Here is a 19,375-nt window from a genome sequence, read left to right on the forward strand (position 1 = left end):
CTGGAGGTGCACACACTTCATGTGGGCCAACCTTCACCCCCATATCTTTCTTTTGATCTTCTCTGGTTGTCCCAGGAGGACATGCTCTGCCCCAACTATTTACCTTTGCCTCTCCACATTGGCTCTGAGGTGCCACTTTGTCTTCTCTGTGGGGGAACTTTACCGTTTTCCCAGAATTTTGTTATACATGTGTAGTCACATAAAACATTCCTGGATTAGTCATTTTGTGAAAGAAACCACCACCATGCAGCATGCTTAATAAAATATTTATTGGCTGATTGACAAAACCAAAAGAGATGGACTTTGGAGATTCAGAAAATGTGTCATACGAGCTGCTCTCAAGTAACTCTCAGATGAATGGGAGGGAAAAGATATCCCAACAATCAGAAATTCACATAAATTTAAATATATACTTTTTTATTCTCTTTTGGGGGGAAGCAATTGGGTTAAGTGACTTGTCCAGGGTCACCCAGTTTGAGGCTCCACTGCACTCTAGCTGACCCTATGTCTTTTCTTAAAGACATGGTATTGTGTCACCTGAATAGATTTCCCACTTTGGTTTCCTTAGGCTACATGATGCTGGGCAAATTATTCATCTTTCCTCAGCTTCAGTTTCTTCATTTATACAATGGGGATTATTAACATAGTGGAGAGTGTGTTATGAGGATCAAATGAGGTAATAGGCAAAACTAAAAATGACACAAATAACTTATCATAAGCTGTAGTAAGAAATTTGAATTATTGTAGTTCTAGAAAATTAATTGATAATTCATTTTTATATTTTTTTTAGGAAAAAAAATTATCTCAAATTGTTACAAAGAAAAATCCTTTCTGACAAAGTTAGAAAGGTGCTAAAGAAGGATGAGGAAAAAGCTATAGTCAAGGAAGAGCAGAAATTGAATGAAGAGAATGAAGAAGAAAAGCCCAGTATGCCCGAAGACAAGGTGATTGTAGGGAATTTTCTTTGGCGAGTTTTATATTGGGGAATCTGAGTTGAGATTTCATTGTAAGACTATTAGTCTAATTCCTGAGGAAGCTGTAGAAAGTAATGAAATGTCTTCAAAAATGCAATTTAAAAAAATAATATCTGCCTTAGATTCTAGTTACATTTAAATCAAATAATTGAAAGAAAAATCATTGATAAAATAAGTTAGATCACACAGTACTAATTTTGAACTGTTTTTATAATCCTGTTGCATTCTTATGAGACATCAGGATGATTTGCAAATAATTTGTGGGATGGCAAAGGAGCTTATTTCTGGGAGTTTTCTAGGGAGAAATGTACATTATCCCATTTTTAGATGAAATTTGATTGCATAAACATTTTTATTAATTACCTACATTGGGCAAAGACCTGCTCTAGGCAGCCGAAGTACACATCTGTTTATATTTCTTTACTGGAAGTTTCAGTGGTGATTGGCCTTTAGAATAGACTTGTGGTCACAAATAAAACCCATTCCAATTTTCCTCTATACCCATACATTCACATAAATCATCCCTTTTCTTAAGACTTTTAGGGCATTGATTTGTTGGTTGCTTCTTGCTGGGAGTGGGGAAATGCACAACAGGAACCACAAGGTCCTTCTAACAAGAATTTTCAATTTTCAATACTCTTTAAGGTTAACCTAGTACTTTTCCATTCGATATTTCACTTTAACCTCACCACAGCTCTCTAAGCAGGTACTGTGCTATAGGGAATTAGATTCCCATTTTACAGATGAACAATCTGAAGATTTTAGAGTGAACCAATAGCTGTCATCTACCTAGGAAGTTTAGAAAATGAGATTCAAATCTACCTCCTGCCACTGATTTCTACCTTCAGCCCTTTGTCCACAAAGGAACGTGCTCATTTCAGAGATAGTAGTTGGCTCTAAAGAGCCTTCTGCTATATATTTTTTAGATGATTCTAGCCAAACCCCACCATTCCACCCAGTGAAATTGCATTCAGTCCTGCAGCAGTTTTCACCAATGCCGATGTATCATAATGTTCATGAGTTTCATGTTCATAGGATTTAAACCTCTCGGAATCTTGGTGGTCAACATTGGTCAAAACCCCCTCATTGTTCTAACAAGAAAGCCGATCTCCCCTCTTGGCCCACCAGAATCTAACTTGCCCAAGGACACAGATTGTGGTTATCACAGATCAGATGTGAATCCAGATTTACCGACATTGGCTCCAATACATCTTCTTTTATGTCGTGATATATTTTATTTTTCTAGCTACAATATAAAATCCCCGAGGTCCAGACTTATTTTCCTGTATTTCTTTTCAAATCATTCCTATGCTAGCCTCTCTAGCTAATACTAACAGATATTGCAAACTTCCATCTCTTGATATGTCTATACCATATCAAGTGATCAATACATTTAAAGAAAATACTCATTTTTCAACAAGTGATTTGGTCATATTAGCAGTGAGATTACTTGAAACTATGGGAGATTGTTTTCATTATAGAGAGCCTTTTATAACAATACTGTTCATTGTCATAGGATTTAACCTTTTTTATCTTTCATATTAGAGAATAACATGGTAATTTATGTTGCTGTTCATTTGAGTAGCTTAAAAAACTAACGCACAATGAGCAGTTCTTTGGACAGTCTGTAAATATGAATCCTATCCATGCTTTGTTTTGCAGCCACAGCAACAGTTGCCATGTCAAGTTACTTCTCAAGCTACTCAAACTGATCATCCCCAACGGCGTTGGTCAATCTGATGCTTATTTCCCAGAAACCCACGTTTTTCTTCATTTGTGTGAAACTGGGCTTCAGTGCTCCTCAGTTCATTTGGTTTTAGCCTTCCTTAGCCCCTTGTCATCTCATCCAATGTGTATGTGCCAGCCATCTTCTATCTTCCATAGTCTCTTCTAATCAGTGTGATGGTGAGCTAAATTAAAGGAAAAAGTACTTTAGGATTAGTCACTTGGCTCTGTTTTATGACTATACTGTTGGTTATTGTGCCTTCATATTGAATGTTAATTATGGTTTTTCAATGTGACTGATGCTCCTAGAGAAGTGATATTTCTATTACATCGGAGATTCACAGTCAGGTTTCATTTACAGGCACTGTGGTACTCAAGACTTGGCCCTTTCCCTTATGCAGCTTCTAATCAGTGGAGGAAACAAGATGTACACATTTGAAATAATTAAGACAACATTCATTTAAGTGCCATTCTGTGTGGTTCAGATAATAAAGTACTCATCAGAGTAGATGAAGAAAAGATTGTGTGTGTGTGTATGTATGTGTGTAAATAGGAGTGAGTGCATACATGTATGTGTAGATTTCTGCCAGAAAAAGGGGTAACTGATCCTAAAGAGAACCTGGTCTGAATGGGCAGAAGAGACCCTTGGGCCTTTGGGTTTTCTCAGAGGCTGGCCGTTAAATGTTGTCATTGGATCAAGAATATTTAGAAACAGAAGTTAAAAAAAAATGGAATTTTTTTTTCATTGCCAAGATTATTCCTTTCAGAGAGCTTTGATTATATGAATTTCTTCCTTATGTTAGTGCAAAATATATTCCACTATAGATCCTGCCTACTATTTTTATTTCCTTTCAATGGGTTCAGATAAAATAGACTCATCCAAATTTTATGTGGCCATTAGTTAGATATTAGATGATAGATAAATTAGATGATTAGATAGCAAGTTAGATCACTTGCGGTGATTTTTTTTTTTTCTTCTCCATTGCCTATGGCGTGGTTTTGGGAGTCCCTACTGTCCTTGCCTTCTCCTACATGTAATCACTTTTGTCATGCCCTTTTTCATCTAAATATGACAGCAAGATCTGAACTCAAGTCTTCCGATGTCACCTGAACAGAGCTGAGTGCTATAGAACAGATGCTTCCCTTTCTTTTAAGTGAGATGACATTGCCTTTTGTTTTATGCCTGATTCCTGTGAAATGAGCAGTATTTGAGACAGAGGTGGGCAATGAATACTTGGTGCATGCTTGCCAGTAAACCCCATGACTTATATTTTTGCACGGACTTCTTTACTCTTTCCACACATTTCTATATTTTTCCATTAGATTCTTTTTGAATTCATTTATTTATATTCCTTAGCAAATTTTATCTTGTTAGGTTGGACTTCAGGCAGACTCTTGAAATATTTTTGGATTTTTTTTTTGTCATTTCATTAAGTATATTAGCTGTTCTCTCGGCTACACAAATCTGCCCACCCTTCTACCAATATCTTCATTGAAGCCATCAAATTAAATAAAAAAAAAAAATATATATATATATATATATATATATATATATATATATATATATATAATTATCAGAACATGGACATTGACAGGGTCTTATGGGTACTCCAAAAGAGATGTCCATCTCAGGTGCGATCCGTCCCTCAGTCAACATTCTCTAGATGAAGTTAGGCTATTCCAAACACAACTCGCAGCAGTCTCTCCTCCAATCCATGTCTCTCAATTCTATTCTATAAAAATACTTTGGAAAAACTGTCAAGTGTTTTACTAAGATTAAAGTATACTTTTTCAAAGCATTTTCCTCATATCATTATAGTAAACACTGTCAAAAAAATAAAGGTACCATCTTATTTGGCTGATTTCTACTGAACCACTTTCAGTTCCTAGGGTTGCACAATTCTTAGAGTGTTCAGAATCATCGCCTAATAATCCATTCCAAAATTTTCAAAGAATCAAAAACCATTTATAGTTGTTTGTCAATAAGCATTTATTTTGCACCTACTATGTGCCAGATACACTAAATTCTAGATACACAAAGAAAGGCAAAGGGCGGTTCCTGCTTTTGCTTTAATTGTTAAAAATCAGGCTAAGCCTTGCTCATGACTGATAGCTACATTTATACAGAGCTGATGATATTAGATCTCATTTTCTCCCCAAGCACATCATCACTGGGAATTAGGCACCCTGCCTCCTAAAAAGAACAAGGTAGATTTGAGCTGATGGCAGAGGAGAGCGGAATTCGCCATACATCTTTTAGGGCACCTGGTTTGGTTTCACAACTGAGGAAACTGAAGTTGATGGAGGTGAACAGAGACAAACAGATGGAATCTCAGGAAAGATTTGAACTTAGGCCTTCCTAATTCTCAATCCTGTGCTTGATGCACTACACCATTTAAATGCCTGATTTAACTTTGTCATCTATCTATCCATACATACCTACATATGTACATATTATAGGGAGATATAGACAAAATTACACAAATACTTTAACATTCGTGTGTGTGTGTGTTAGTGCTTATCATTAAGAAAACACACAATCTAGATAAGGAAAAAAAATTTTTTCTCCACTCCTGGTGCTTACAATTTTGTAAGGGAACAACATCTAAAAAGCAGCAGAGACTGCTTCAATTCTGAGAAGTATGTGAGCTTCACTGGCTGCAGGGGCACAGGTTGCCTGAGGGATTTGGGGATACGGCTTCTCTACATCTATCAATATCATCCCAAATACCTTTTTAGTAAGTTAATTAATGATGCGCTGATGGACCAAAACACTTATTATTTAGTAATTTTACCTCCCTGGGTGATGACCCAAAGGACATTCAAATTAAGAAAAATGGCAGGAAGGGAGCTTTTCTGAAGATTGCCTTTACCAAACTCCCTCCATACAGAGGCAGCAAGAAGCACATGGAACACTGAACTGGGGGTCAGGGAGACATCCCTGGTCACACCCAGCCTCAAACCTTGTCATTTCACCTCTGGCTGTCTTGTTTTGTTCATCTGTGAAATGGGGATCAGAAGAGTTTCTCCCTCTAAGGATTGCTCTGAGAATTCAATGAATCAGTATTTGTAAAGAACTTAGTGCAGGATTGGACACATTTGTTGTGCAGTCCTTTAGTCACATCTGATTCTACAAGAAAACGCCATGGGGATTTCCAGACAAAAGATACTGAACCGATTTGGTCTGCATTTCTTTTTCCATATGGCATCATTTTACAGAAGAGGACCTGAGGCAAATAGGAAATTTTGATTCCAGGCTGAACATTGTACCCACTGAATCATCTATCTGCTCTGCTCATAGTTACTGAATACATGCTTTTTCATACCTTTCTCCTTCCCCTGAATGAGAAAAATCTGATATTAACAATATTGGATAATACTGATAGAACTATCAATGACTTCTTATTTGTATGCTTTAGATTTTTTTCTTCTAGTAAATTTATTTTTAACATACATTATTTTATGCATCATTTGGGAGAGAAAAATCATAGCAAAGGGAAAAAAAAAACATGGGAGAGAAAAAAAAAAAAAAAGAACATAGCTTATGTTGATTTACATTCAGTCTCCTTAGGTCTTTTTATGGATACAGGTGACATTTCCTGTCCACTCTATTGGGATTGCTTTGGATCATTGAACCACTGAGAAGAACCAAGTCTTTCTTAGTTGGTTATCCCACATTCTTGTTGTTATTGTGTACAATGTGTTCCTGGTTTTGTTTCTTTTGCTCAGCATCAGTTCATATAAATCTTTCCTTTCTAAAATCAGCTTGTTCATCATTTTTAACAGAACAATAATATTTCATTACCTTCATATACTGCAACTTGTTCAGCCATTCCCCAATTGATGAGTATCTACTCATTTCCCAATTCTTTGCTACTACAAAAAGAGCTTATATGCTCTAGATTTTAAGTGCTCCCAATTCTCATTTGATCTTCAACTTCCCTTCCTGTAATTTCTCCTTGTGTTTCATAGATGCCTTGGATTCTTTTGAAGGGATCTTTCTATTTAATGGCAGCTATGGGGCTCTGAGATTTTAGGGGATTCGCTTATTTCTCTAATCAGGAATTGGTAGAGGGGGAAAAGCTCCGAAAAGTCCCATTCCTCCAGCATGGTGTGAAAAATCAGTGCTAGTAGAAAAATCATTCAGGAAATGAATGATAAATTTCCTTTAGAACCCCAGAACATAATTATGTTAATTTGTTTGCTTACAATATTTGGCAGAAAAATTTCCCAGCTATGTCATATCTGGATGAATTGAACTCAAATTGGGCAATTAAAAGCTTTGTTAAGTGTCTTCTCTTGCCCCGTACTTCAGTTCCTCAACGACCATTTTTGCTTTGTTCTTTCCAGTATGAAAAACTTTTTTCTTTGATTTGCAGTGGTTGTTGGAGTTCACTATTTCTGCTTTTGCTCAGGCATCTGTTATCATTCCATCCATCTTAAGTGAATGAACTGACCCAGGCCTTTCCCATGGTTCATACATGCTGCCTGCTAGCTGCTGCTTATTCCCAATCCCACCAGTATTCTAGATCACTGACATTCATGGCAGCATGACCATGACCTTTCTTCCTTCCCTGGCTAGCAGTAATTTGGCCCAATGAGATTCATCAGTAATGAATAAGCCTTCTAATCTCTAGATGAAAATGCTAGATTACAAACAGCAACCACAGAATCTCATCATTAGAAGGGACTTAAAATCAAAAGATCATAAAATCTAAAGTGAGAAGCAACCTTAAAGGTTGTCCAACCCAAGTCATTAATTTTATGGATGAGAAAATTGAGACTCAGAGAGAGGATGAGACACATTTTAAAAAGCTCTATTCAAAAAAATCCCTCTAAGCCACACGTGGTGGTCTCTGCCACATTGCCTGTGATCTAGAAGTCATCTAATTTAATCCACCCCTAGATACTCAGTAATCTCTGATATAGTAGGTCTGTCTGCCTCAAGTCTCCCTCCTCACTAGTACATCCTCCATTCATCCAAGGAATTTTCTTAAAGCAAGGAACAAATTATTGTTGTTTGTCCCTCTATGGTTTCCTGTTTATCTTGCATACTGGGCCCTTGTGTGTATCTGTTGGCTTATTGTCTCCCTCAGTAGTTGTGAGCTCCTTGAGGGCAGGACTTGACTTTTTCCTCTTTTTGTATCCATGACAATTAGTATAGTTTGGCACAAAAATAGGTGCCAAATAAATACTTTTTGACTAACCTCAAAGTTATGCAATTTGCAAAAAGTCACAAGCTTTGTTTTGAAGTCCTCCAGTTGTGAAGACTGAGTTAGCACCCTGGATACCTTAGAATCAGCCAGAGTCAGGATAAGCAAAAGTCCTTGGTCTTTATTCTTGGTTTTTAGTGGTAGAAGTGAATTGGATGGACGCAGAATCTCCACAACCTCTCCTCTTTGTGTCCTACCCAAAAGTGACTCTGGCTAATCTTACTCCACCCCCTACTCCCTCCTATAATTCTCTGTATATACCAATTATCAAGCCAGCACAGAATAGTGGGAAGGGCCATTTTCCAAGCATATGCTTATAGAGTATTGTCCAATTGGTAATTAGCCTTAAGTGCTTGGTTGTCCAACTTCAGTGCATAAACTCAAGAATTTCAGTCCTTTACATCTCCCACTTTCTTTTGTTTTAGAACATAGGTGGTCACACCATCCCTGACTTCTCAGGGAGGTGAGAACTCCAAAAAGGAGGTGATCATACCCTCCCTAACTTCTCAGAAAAGGAGATGAGAGCCCCAAAAAAGAGATGATAATGCCCCCACTGATATCTCAGGAAGGGAGATGAAAAGCACCAAAGGAAAATGGGGATTGCTATTGGGTTTCTGGGCTGAAGGGTCTTATTAGAAACAGGTATTGCACAAACCCATCAGCATGGGAGGTATTAAATAAGCACATAACAATAACGCACAGGCTATTATAAGTGATGACTCTCCCCACAGTCAGTACAGGCTCAATGTGGTATAACAAACATGAATTGTATATGCAAGTAGCAGTATAACAAACAATACAAATCAACATGGTGTTGTAAAAGATTTCCAGAAGTCCTAGAAGGAGGGTATGTAAACAAATCACTCATCCGCCTCCTTCAGCAGCCAAGAGATAGTCCAAAACCAATCTATTGTCCATTGCTTCATGTCAGAGAATCCAATGATCCCCACAAGTTTTTGAAGTCCTGCAACAGTCTTACCATTTCTCAGAAAATCCAATGATTCCTGAGTGTTTTCAAGTCCTACAACAGTCTTCCTGAGGGTTTTGAAGTCCAACAATTTTTGATATCCATGAGTCAAATGCCATAACTGCCAGGCTCTTTCAGTGGTGGGCACAGTCACCAACAGAACCACCTGATGTTTCTTGAATCTTCTCCTTCATTTCAAGGGTCTACTTTGTCTCACTCCGATGGACAAGGTGAATACGGCTTGTTGGCACCCATCTGATTCTTTCTCCATCTGTAGAGACAAGCAAACCCTCTTCCCCCAAGCAGTTAACCTATCTGGTTCCTTCCATTCATCACTTTCTGGGTCTCTCCACATCACCTGGCGATTATCTAAAGATAGTGGAGCTGCTCACACTGGACACTGCCCTTCCAGTGGGTTATAAAACCTGTGTGCTGGAGCCAGTGCATCTTTGTCAAAAATCAAAAAATTAATAGTATAAAGGGCTAGATTTAGACGTTCTCTAGGCTCCCCCTTTCTTTTGTTTTTGGAGGAGCTTCTTAATGTTTCTGTTTTTCCTCTCTACTATTGACTGTCCTTGAGGAGTAAAGGGTATGCCCGTGGTATGTAAAATCTTATACTGTGCACAAAAGTGTGCAAAATGTTTAGAAGTATATGCAGGTTCATTATCTGTTTTTATTGCTTGTGGCACACAGATAATTGCAAATGTTTGGATAAGGAATTCAGTGACCACTTGGGCTGTCTCTTTTCCTGCTGGTACTGTAAAAGTGAATCCTGAAAAAGTGTCTACCACAACATGGATAAAAGACAGACGACCAAAAGATTTATAATGGGTCACATCCATTTGCCAAGTTTCATTGGGTCTCAACCACGAGGATTTTCCCTGGAGGCAGTGTAGGATCGTGGAAAGGAAGGCAAGCCGTACAGGCTTTTATTATGCTCCTAGCTTCCTCTCTTGTTATACCAAATTGCAAACGGAAAGCTCAAGCAGCCTGATGATATTTAAAATGAAATTCTTGGGCTTCCTGAAATAAAGGAGCATTGGCCAAAAGGTTAGAAGGCTATCTGCCTTTGAATTACCATCAAAAATAGGATCTGGAAGTTCGCTATGAGAGTGGACATGCAAGATATAAATCTTACTTGGATGCTTTCTCACTTGCTCTTGAAGTTCTTTAATGAGCTGATACATATTAGAGGCTACAAATTTTATTTGGGCTGTGGCAATTCTTTGTATCACACCTACTGAATAGGCCAAGTCAGATATTATATTTATATCTCCTGGATAATAAGTAAGAGCTAGAATCTAGATTGCATACAATTCATTCTGCTGAGTGGACTAAAAAGGAGTTCTGACTACTCTCTTTATAAAGTCATGGGAGTATGCAGCACAAATATTATGTTTGGACACATCTGTAAAGATAGTTGTTCCTTTAACAGGAACTTTAGAAACCTTTTCTTCAAGGATCCATTGCCAGTTATGTAATGATCTGGTTATCTTTAATGGAGACCCGTGTGTAAAATTTGGAGCCATGACTAATAAACTTTGCCACTCTGGGATGGTCTCACAGCACACATTAATTTGTGTATTAGTAAAAAAAAGGTATATATCTTGTCGAGTCTTCTCCCAGATAATTGAATTGCTTACTTAATAGCCTTTAATAAAATTCTAGCCACAAGCACTGGGTAAGGAGTAAGGCTTTGTTCTGATTGTGCCTAGAAGGTTCATCCACTCTATCACACTGTCTCCTTGATGAAGGACTGTTGTAGGTGCCTCTTGTATAGCAAAAACTGATATTTCCAAGGGTTTTTCAGTGACTATTTCAACCACATTGGATAAAGCCAGTTCAACTTCTCTCAAAGCCTCTTGAGCTTCTTTTGTAAGCTGGCGTGGTGAGTTTAAAGCACTATCTCCCCTTAAAATGTCATATAATAGTTGAAATTTATAGGTAGTCAAGCCTAACACTAGATACATCCATTGGATATCTCTTATTAATTTCTGAAAATCATTTAAGGTGTTTAGCTTCTCTGTTCTTAAGGAAAGTTTTTGTAGTGTAAGCACTTTAGGGGATACTTCATATCCTAAATATTGAAAAGGAGCATGTCTGAATTTTTTCTGGAGCTATGTGCATTTTGCAGTTCCTTAGTGTTTCCATGGTCTTTTGCAGACATGCTTCTAACATTTGTTCCTCAGGTGCACATCCCAGTATATCATCCAGGTAATGTAATAACATTACTTTTGGAAATACTTTTCTTATTGGAGTAAGAGCAGCAGCAACATACATTTGACACATAGTAGGGCTGTTTTTCATTCCCTGTGGCAAAACTGTCCATTCATATCTTTTATAAGGCTCAGCTAAGTTAACACTGGGCATTGAAAAGACAAATCTTTTCATATCCTCCTTATCTAGAGGGATAGAATAGAAACAATCTTTAATGTCTATAACCCAAAGAGGCCATTCTCTAGGCAATTGAGTAGGAGATAAAAGTCCAGGCTGAAGAGTTCCCATAGTTCCCAACTGCTCATTTACCTTTCTTAAATCAATCAACATCCTCCATTTTCCAGATTTCTTTCTTACAACAAACACTGGGGAATTCCAAGGACTTAGAGAAGGTTGTAAGTGTCCTTGGTCAAGTTGCTCCTGTACTATATCTAATAAGGCCTGAATTTATCGCTATCTAAGGACCACTGTTCTATCCACACTGGTGTATCAGTTTTCCATTGGGTAGGAACAGGTGAAAGTGTTGGCAGGCCTTCAACAGCAGCCCTGCCTAAAAAACCAAAGTACTCATGTGTAATCCTAATTGTTGTAAAATGTCTCTTCCCCACAGATTGATGGGGATTTTTCAACTATAAAAGGAGTAAAAACTCCTCTTTCACTTTCAAATATCCATCTCAAAGGGGTAGCACTAACTTCAGCTGCTGTTGATCCTTCTACCCCAGACATGTAGGTGTCTGCTTTAATCTTTGGCCAGTGACTGGGCCAGTTGGCACCTCTATTGACTGTATGATCTGCAGCAGTGTCTACCAATCCTTCTAATGGTAGGCCATTTATATAGATCATGAGCATAGGTCGGTCAGCTGTTACAGCTGCTGTCCAGTATATTCCTGGATTTTGTGGCTTGGAGTCAGAATCTGGGTGACTATCACCAGATTGCTTATTAGGAGACTGTATCAGTACACCTATTGCTACTACTTTTCTTGGTTGATAAGTCACACATTGTCTACCTGTATTAGTGACTGGGATATTATCTATACATTCCCCAGTTTCCCACATCAGTGTGTGCATGGATACTGTTTTGTAAGCACTCTCAGGAAGTGAAATGGTCAAGCCTATTGTGCCTGGAGGCAAGGGATCCATAGTCTGGAGAGGAACAGATTTCGCCTCTCCAGGGGGTATCTCAGTTGTCCCAGCTGCATACAACTCTATTCTCCCTAATTGTAATCCCTTTCTCCTATCAGATGGCTTTGGCTGATTGGTCATGTCTGTGTACTGGACTTCTAGGCACTCTCTGGGTGTAGCATTGGCTGCCATCATACCCCAAGTATTTTTTGCCTTGGGCCCTGGGGCTGGGCCCCTCATTCCGTTTCCCTGAATCAGTCTATATTCTGAGGCCCAATGGAAGCCTCTGTTGCATTTTGGACATGGGATATTGGGTCTTGTTCTCCCACCCTGTTTTCTCACTCTGTCTCTATGCCAACATTGAGCTTTCAGATGCCCTACTTTACCACACTGAAAGCATTGACGAGTCTCTTTGGAAGTCCCTTGCAGAGGGTATGAGGAGTTATGTGAGGATGAAGGGCATGGTGATTCTCACTCTCACAAGGCAGCTTTAACCTGCCTAAACTAAAACATGTTATTGACACACCCCCATCAACTCTAGCTCCTGGGATGGAGAGAGGAGGAGTAGTGGGAGGGGCAGTGATACCACCAGTACCTCCCCCCCCCCAGAAATCACCCCCTCCTATGATTAGATTGCAAAAAGCAGTACTTAAAAGTCACAGAAGAAGGGCAGGATTTAGCTGATTTGAAAATAGGAATGTATCCTGTCATTCAACAGTTTAACTCTTCAGGTCAAGAAAGTAGAAAATACACTCCTTTTGACATAGAAATCCTCCAAGATCTGAAAAAGGCTTGCACCCTTTATGGAGCTACATCAGCTTATGTTAAGATGTTATTACAGAATTTAGCTTATGAAGTCCTAACCCTAGGGACTGGAAATCTATAGCAGGGACATGCTTAGAACCTGGACAAAACTTGGGGCTTTCCAAATATAGTGAGCTCTGTAGGATACAAGCCCAACAAACTGGAGTTAATCCTCCAGTCGCCTATGACCAACTAGCAGGTATAGGTTCTTATGCAGAAATTTCAGTACAGATTAATTACCCCATAGCAGCATATAAGCAAATTGCTGCTGCTGCTATCAGAGTATGGGCTTTTCTGCCCAGTAAAAACAACAAGGGTGAGGCCTTCACAAAAATTGTACAAGGGCCAAATGAACCCTTTGCTGATTTTGTGGGATGTAACACACATTATGATAAGGGAACTTGTTAAAGAAAATGCTAATGAGGTTTGTAGAAGAATTATACTAGGACTGGGCAAGGATGCTCCCTTAGAGGAGTTCATAAGACACTGTGCCACAGTGGGCACAAATGCCTTTTTATATCCAGGCTATGATGCAGACTTCCCAAGATCCCAACATGGGGAGACAGGGTCCCTTCTGGCAAGGGACTCAATTAATGTGTGCTGTGAGACCATCCCAGAGTGGCAAAGTTTATTAGTCATGGCTTCAAATTTTACACACGGGTCTCCATTAAAGATAACCAGATCATTATATAATTGGCAATGGATTCTTGAAGAAAAGTTTTCTAAAGTTCCTCTTAAAGGACCAACTATCTTTACAGATGTGTCCAAACATAATATTTGTGCTGCATACTCTCATGACTTAACTATAAAGAGAGTAGTCAGAACTCCTTTTTAGTCCACTCAGCAGAATGAATTGTATGCAATCTAGATTCTAGCTCTTATTTATTATCCAGGAGATATAAATATAATATCTGACTTGGCCTATTCAGTAGGTGTGATACAAAGAATTGCCACAGCCCAAATAAAATTTGTAGCCTCTAATTTAGCCTCTCTTACCTTCTCCTTTAATGGAGATCCTTATCTACATGTTTTTGTGTATGCCATTAATAGTTCATTGTCTTCCTCTTTTTAGTCACACTTCCTCATCTGGCTGTTTTTAAAACTTTTCTTTTTTCTATAACTTGCAGGATTCTTTAAGGTCAATTGTATTATGTTGTATATATAGAATGTTTCCTTGGAAATGGATTCAGGACCTTTATCATTATAGTATTCATATAGTTGATCTCTTACTAGTTTCCAATTATCTGTCCCTACATCTTCTTCCTTTAAGAACCAAGGGGATGTGCGTCCTAATGTACCCATGAGTCTAGCAATCTGCTCCCAAGTTAAGCCTTGTCCTTTGATCAACTTAAGTATGCTTTCTATAGTGCCCCCTCAGTGGGGGTGGGGTTGGGGCTGGAACTGGGGGAGAATCTTTTCAGCTAGAAAAGGTTACTAGTTTACCCCTTAGCAAAGTAAGTTCTTTGTCTATTAAAATACTCACTATTTCCTGATCACTGGGGACTTCTTCAGTGAAATTAGGGTTGTTGGTCCACACATTGGGCACCAAATGTGAAGACCAAGTTAGCACCCTGGATGTCTTAGAATCAGCCAGAGTCAGGATAAGCAAAAAGTCCTTGGTCTTTATTCTTGGTCTTTAGAGGTAGAAGTGAATTAGATGGATGTAGGATCTCCACGACCTTTCCTCTTTGTCTCCCATCCAAAAGTGACTCTGGATCGTCTTACTCCGCCCCCCCCCCTAGTCCCTCCTACAATTCTCTGTATACACCAATTATCGAGCCAGCATAGAATAGTGGGAAGGGCCATTTTCCAAGCATATGCTTATAGAGTATTGTCCAATGGTAATTAGCCTTAAGTGCTCGGTTGTCCAACCTCAGTGCATCAACTCAAGAGTTTCAGCCGTTTACATCCAGTGATGGACAATTCTTTGAAGAAGTAGGCTAGGAAGTTCTGTGTTTTTACAATTTTTATAAATTTCTTTTTACTTCTTACTTATGAGGTCTAAAGGAATAAGCTGAATCCACACCCTATCCCACTCTTCTCCTCCCCCCCCCCCCAGGCAATGTGGGATAGTACTAGGGTGAAACCCTTGGAATAAAAAAAAAATCCACATTGAAATACTGCCTCAAACACCTTTTAGTTGTATGATTTTTGAGCAAGTCGCTAAACCTGTCTGGAACTTAATTTCCTCAATAATGCATCGAGAGGATTGGATTCATCTATCCTTAAGGTACCTTTCATAAAGTAATGATATTGTGCTCTGATCTTTTTTCACATGCTAGCTCTTAGAATATGTGAAAATAGCTATCCTGTCCATACTCCTCAATACTTAAGGGGGGTAGAAAATGGAAGCAGGCACCTCACCATATTGATTATAAGAGCCATCAGCAGAGAAAAGTACAACTTAAGAGCTTGGTTCCAACAAGTATGGGGAACCAGTGGGAATCTTCTAATAATTTGTAAAGTGGGCTCTTTACATTTCTGACACTGAAAAGTAATAGATGCATACATGAAAACATGTAGATAAGGATCTCCATTAAAGGAGAAGGTGAGAGAACTGGGGGAATGCTTGCTACTCTCCAGATTTTCAAAGAGAATGAAGTGCCCCTTGAAAACATAGAAGTGCTTGAAAGGGAAAATAAAGTAGATTCAGAGTGAACTATAGCCTTTGTCAGAAAGTTGAAAGATAGAGAAAAGTGAAACAAAAAAAGCAAGAGAAGAGATAGAAAACTTGTAGCTGGGAAATGAATAGGAAGGTATTCCTTTAGAGGTTAAGGCTAGGTATTAAAAAAAGACCTGCCTGGAACTTAATTTCCTCATTAATAAATTGAGAGGATTGGGCTCATTTCTCTTTAAGGAACCTTTCATAAAGTGATGATTGTGCTCTGATCTTTTGTCACATGCTAGCTTTTAGAATATGTGAAGATAGCTATCCTGCCCATACTCTCTAAGGGGGAGAAAAGAGGGATAGAAAATGGAAGCAGACACCTTGCCATATTGGTCTGAGAAATACAAATGAGGAATTACAAGTGCCGTGAAAAGAGATACCATGTATCAATCAGTTAACTAATGGACAAACATTTTATCAAGGGCCTACAATATAAAAGGAAAGAAAATGTGCTTACATTTGGGGCTACAAAGGAAAAGTGAATTAGTCTCTTCTCTCAAGGGGCTTATACTTTCACAAGGAAAAAAGTTCATACATTTACAGATATGTTCAAGACATATGCAAAGCAGATAAGGGTCACCATGGAGAGGAAGGCACCTGGCACCTTGGGTCACCAGAAGTAGATGGTTGAAGAAGGTCTCATTAGAGCCTAGTCTGGAAGGAACTGGAGGATTCTAGGAGGTGTATGGGTGGAAGGGGCACTTTCATATTGTGTGAAGAATGGGATAAGCCAAAATCTAAAAGGCCAGTTGTGGTGGTTGGCAACTCCCTGCTGAGGCATCCTCAGGAGTATGGATGTGACCATATTTCAACCTGACATGAATAGTAGGGAAGTATTCAGTTTTCCTTTCTGGAATCATTAATCATTCCCCATGCTATGAAAGAGCATTGGGTATTTTACTAAAAACAGAAGAGTCTTGGCTTACTTTAATGTACTAATTCTTCAACAAGGGAAAGGAATAAGGAAGAAAACTGCTATCTGGGATCTCTTTCAAAATGAGGAACTGCATGTTTATGTAGAAATGATGAAAACTGAGAGGACAATGACAAACTTAGAGATTCTCAATTAAACCCAGGGACGGGTCAGCAGAATTGGACAGAATCTTAGATTTGGGGGACATGAAATTCATAGCTCAAAGAAAGGATTAGAAAGTATCCCCAATCCTCTGATTTTTACAGGAAAATTCAGTTGCCTAAAAATGATCTGCGGTTTAGTGGTCTTCAAGATGAATATGATTGATGAAATCGAGTAGGCAGACTTGGGCTAGGTTAAGAAAGGCACAGTTTCCACTAAAGAGGGAAGTAATAGTCCCTCTGCACTCTGTCGGTATCAGACCTTAGCTGAGATTGTTGCTGCGTTGTCACTTTGAATCTGTTATACTCTGTGTGATCACACCTGGGTTTTTCTTGGCAAAGATCCTGAAGGGGTTTGTCCTTTCTCCAGCTCATTTAACACATGAAGAAACTGAGGCAGAGAGGGAAAGTGATATAGCCAGGGATATAAAGTCAAGTGTCAGGAGCCACAGATTTGAACTCAGGATTTGATGAGTTCCTGATTCCAGGCCAGGCACCCTGTCCATGATGGTGCTTTCTCCCCAGCTGCTATCATCTTTAATAAACTAGAGCATCCAGTGCAGGATCACCAGGATGATAAGGAGCCTTGTGCCCATGTCATGTGAAGAACTGGTGGTAGTTAGCCTGTGGGAGAGAAGACCAGGGATGAGAGTGTCACAGTCAGGATGAGAGTGCTGAAGGTGGAACCAGGAGCAGCCTTGCTAAGAGATGTATTCAGAACAGCAGCAATGGGAAGAGCAACAGCAACACCAATAACAGCAATAGCAACAACAGTACCATCAATATAACTACTACTATTACTATAGTAGCAACAGTAACAGCACCATAATTATTACTACTACTACAATAGCAACAGCACCACCACTATTACTATTATTACAGCAGCAACAGTAACAACAGCAACAACAGTAACAAGTGATAGTAATGGCACTATCACTGTTACTACTACTATTACAGCAGCAGCAGCAGTAACAGCAACAGCAATAGCAACAACAGCATCATCACTATTACTACTACTATAGCAGCAGCAGCAACAGTAACAATGGTAGCAACAGTAATAACAGCAACAGCAGCAATAGTAATAAACAATAGCAATAGCATCACCACTATTACTACTACTACAGCAGCAGCAGCAGCAGCAGCAGCAACAGTAAAAACAGCAACAGCAACAACAGCAGCAATATTATCACCACTACTACAACAGCAACAGCAACAGCAATAACATCACTCTACTATGACTATTATTACAGCATCAGCAACAGTAACAAAAGCGACAGCATTACAATTACTATTACTATTATAGCAGCAGCAGTAACAATAGTAACAACAGCAACAGCAACAACAGCAGCAACATTATCACTACTACTACAGCAGCAGCAGCAGCAGTAACAGCAATACCACACTATTACTATCACTACTACTACAACTATTACAGCAGCAGCAGCAGCAACAGGTAGTATAACTACAGCAGCAGCAATAACAAAGACTACTACTACTATTACTATTACTACAACTACTATCACAGCAGCAGCAATAACAGCAACAACAACAAAACAGCTGTTACTGCTATTACTACTATAGCATCAGCAACAGCAACAACAGCTACTACTACTACTACTACTACTACTACTACTATAGCATCAGCAACAACTACTACTATAACTACAATAGCAACAACACCCACTACTACTACTATTGCAATATCATCAGCAACAATAACACTTCCTAGCAATTGGAGGTTTCCAAAATCAGGATGGGCTGCCAGGAGAGGCGGTAAGATGAATATTTCTTGGGTTGTATTATGGGGATTTTATGTATGGCTTAGACTAGATGGCTGCCGAGGTCCTTTTCAACACTAAAATTCTGTTTTGATTTTCTTATGTCTACTAAAAGCATTACTTAAGAGTTCTTAAAGAACAGAATGTATTTAGAAATGGACATATTCTGTTTGTGTTTGGGTACTAAAATAGCCCTTTTCTCTTTCATCATGGTACTAAGGTAAAGTGTATTACCAAAATTTAAAATATTTATACCAAATTATGGCAAAAATGAGGCTGAAAAACAAAAAAAAAACCTCCTTTTATCTTGATATCATTTTCCATAAAAATTTTATAAAAGGCTCCTCCCCTTCTCAGCCCCAAACACATTTGTCTTGTAATAGGGTTATTTAAAATCTTAAAATCTGAACTACTTCTATGTTTTCCTCTCTCCCTTCCTTCTTGCCTTTCTTCTTCCATTATTTATTCTAAAACAAACAAAAAATCCTCATTTATACTTTAGAATCCATCATTCTTATAGTACAAAAAGACCTTATTACTCCTCTACTCCAATCCCTGAATTTGACTTAAACCTCTTTATAGGAACCTTCATCAGAGTTCATTCAGTTTCTACATGGACAGCTACACTAATAATAAATTTATGATCTCCCACAGGGGCTCATTATCTTCATTTGGGGACAGTTCGCCTTGTTTGACTCGTATTAAAGCCCAATCTACTTTCCTGTAACTTTTAATTAATTTTTGGTAGTTGTAACTTCTGGGGTTAAGCAAAATGAATGTGATACCTTTGCAGAATGGCAATTCTTCAAATATTTGGAGATATACATTATGAT

General features: G+C 38.6%; 1 protein-coding gene across 2 annotated transcripts in view; it reads left to right on the forward strand.

The window, feature by feature from the left end:
• The window catches only part of LRRIQ3 (leucine rich repeats and IQ motif containing 3), a 199,190-nt gene that overhangs the window by 77,209 nt on the left and 102,606 nt on the right, over positions 1–19,375 (forward strand). The window contains exons 5-6 of one of the 2 annotated variants that reach the window (XM_031968875.1): positions 791–944; positions 2,637–4,096. In XM_031968875.1, coding sequence (XP_031824735.1) covers positions 791–944; positions 2,637–2,714 — 232 coding nt within the window. In that variant the 3' untranslated portion in view covers positions 2,715–4,096. Of the gene's footprint in view, positions 1–790; positions 945–2,636; positions 4,097–19,375 lie in introns of those variants that run through there. The other variant, XR_004234226.1, reaches the window with a different exon arrangement.

This window comes from Sarcophilus harrisii, chromosome 4, assembly GCF_902635505.1.
Source record: "Sarcophilus harrisii chromosome 4, mSarHar1.11, whole genome shotgun sequence".
Taxonomy (NCBI): domain Eukaryota; kingdom Metazoa; phylum Chordata; class Mammalia; order Dasyuromorphia; family Dasyuridae; genus Sarcophilus; species Sarcophilus harrisii.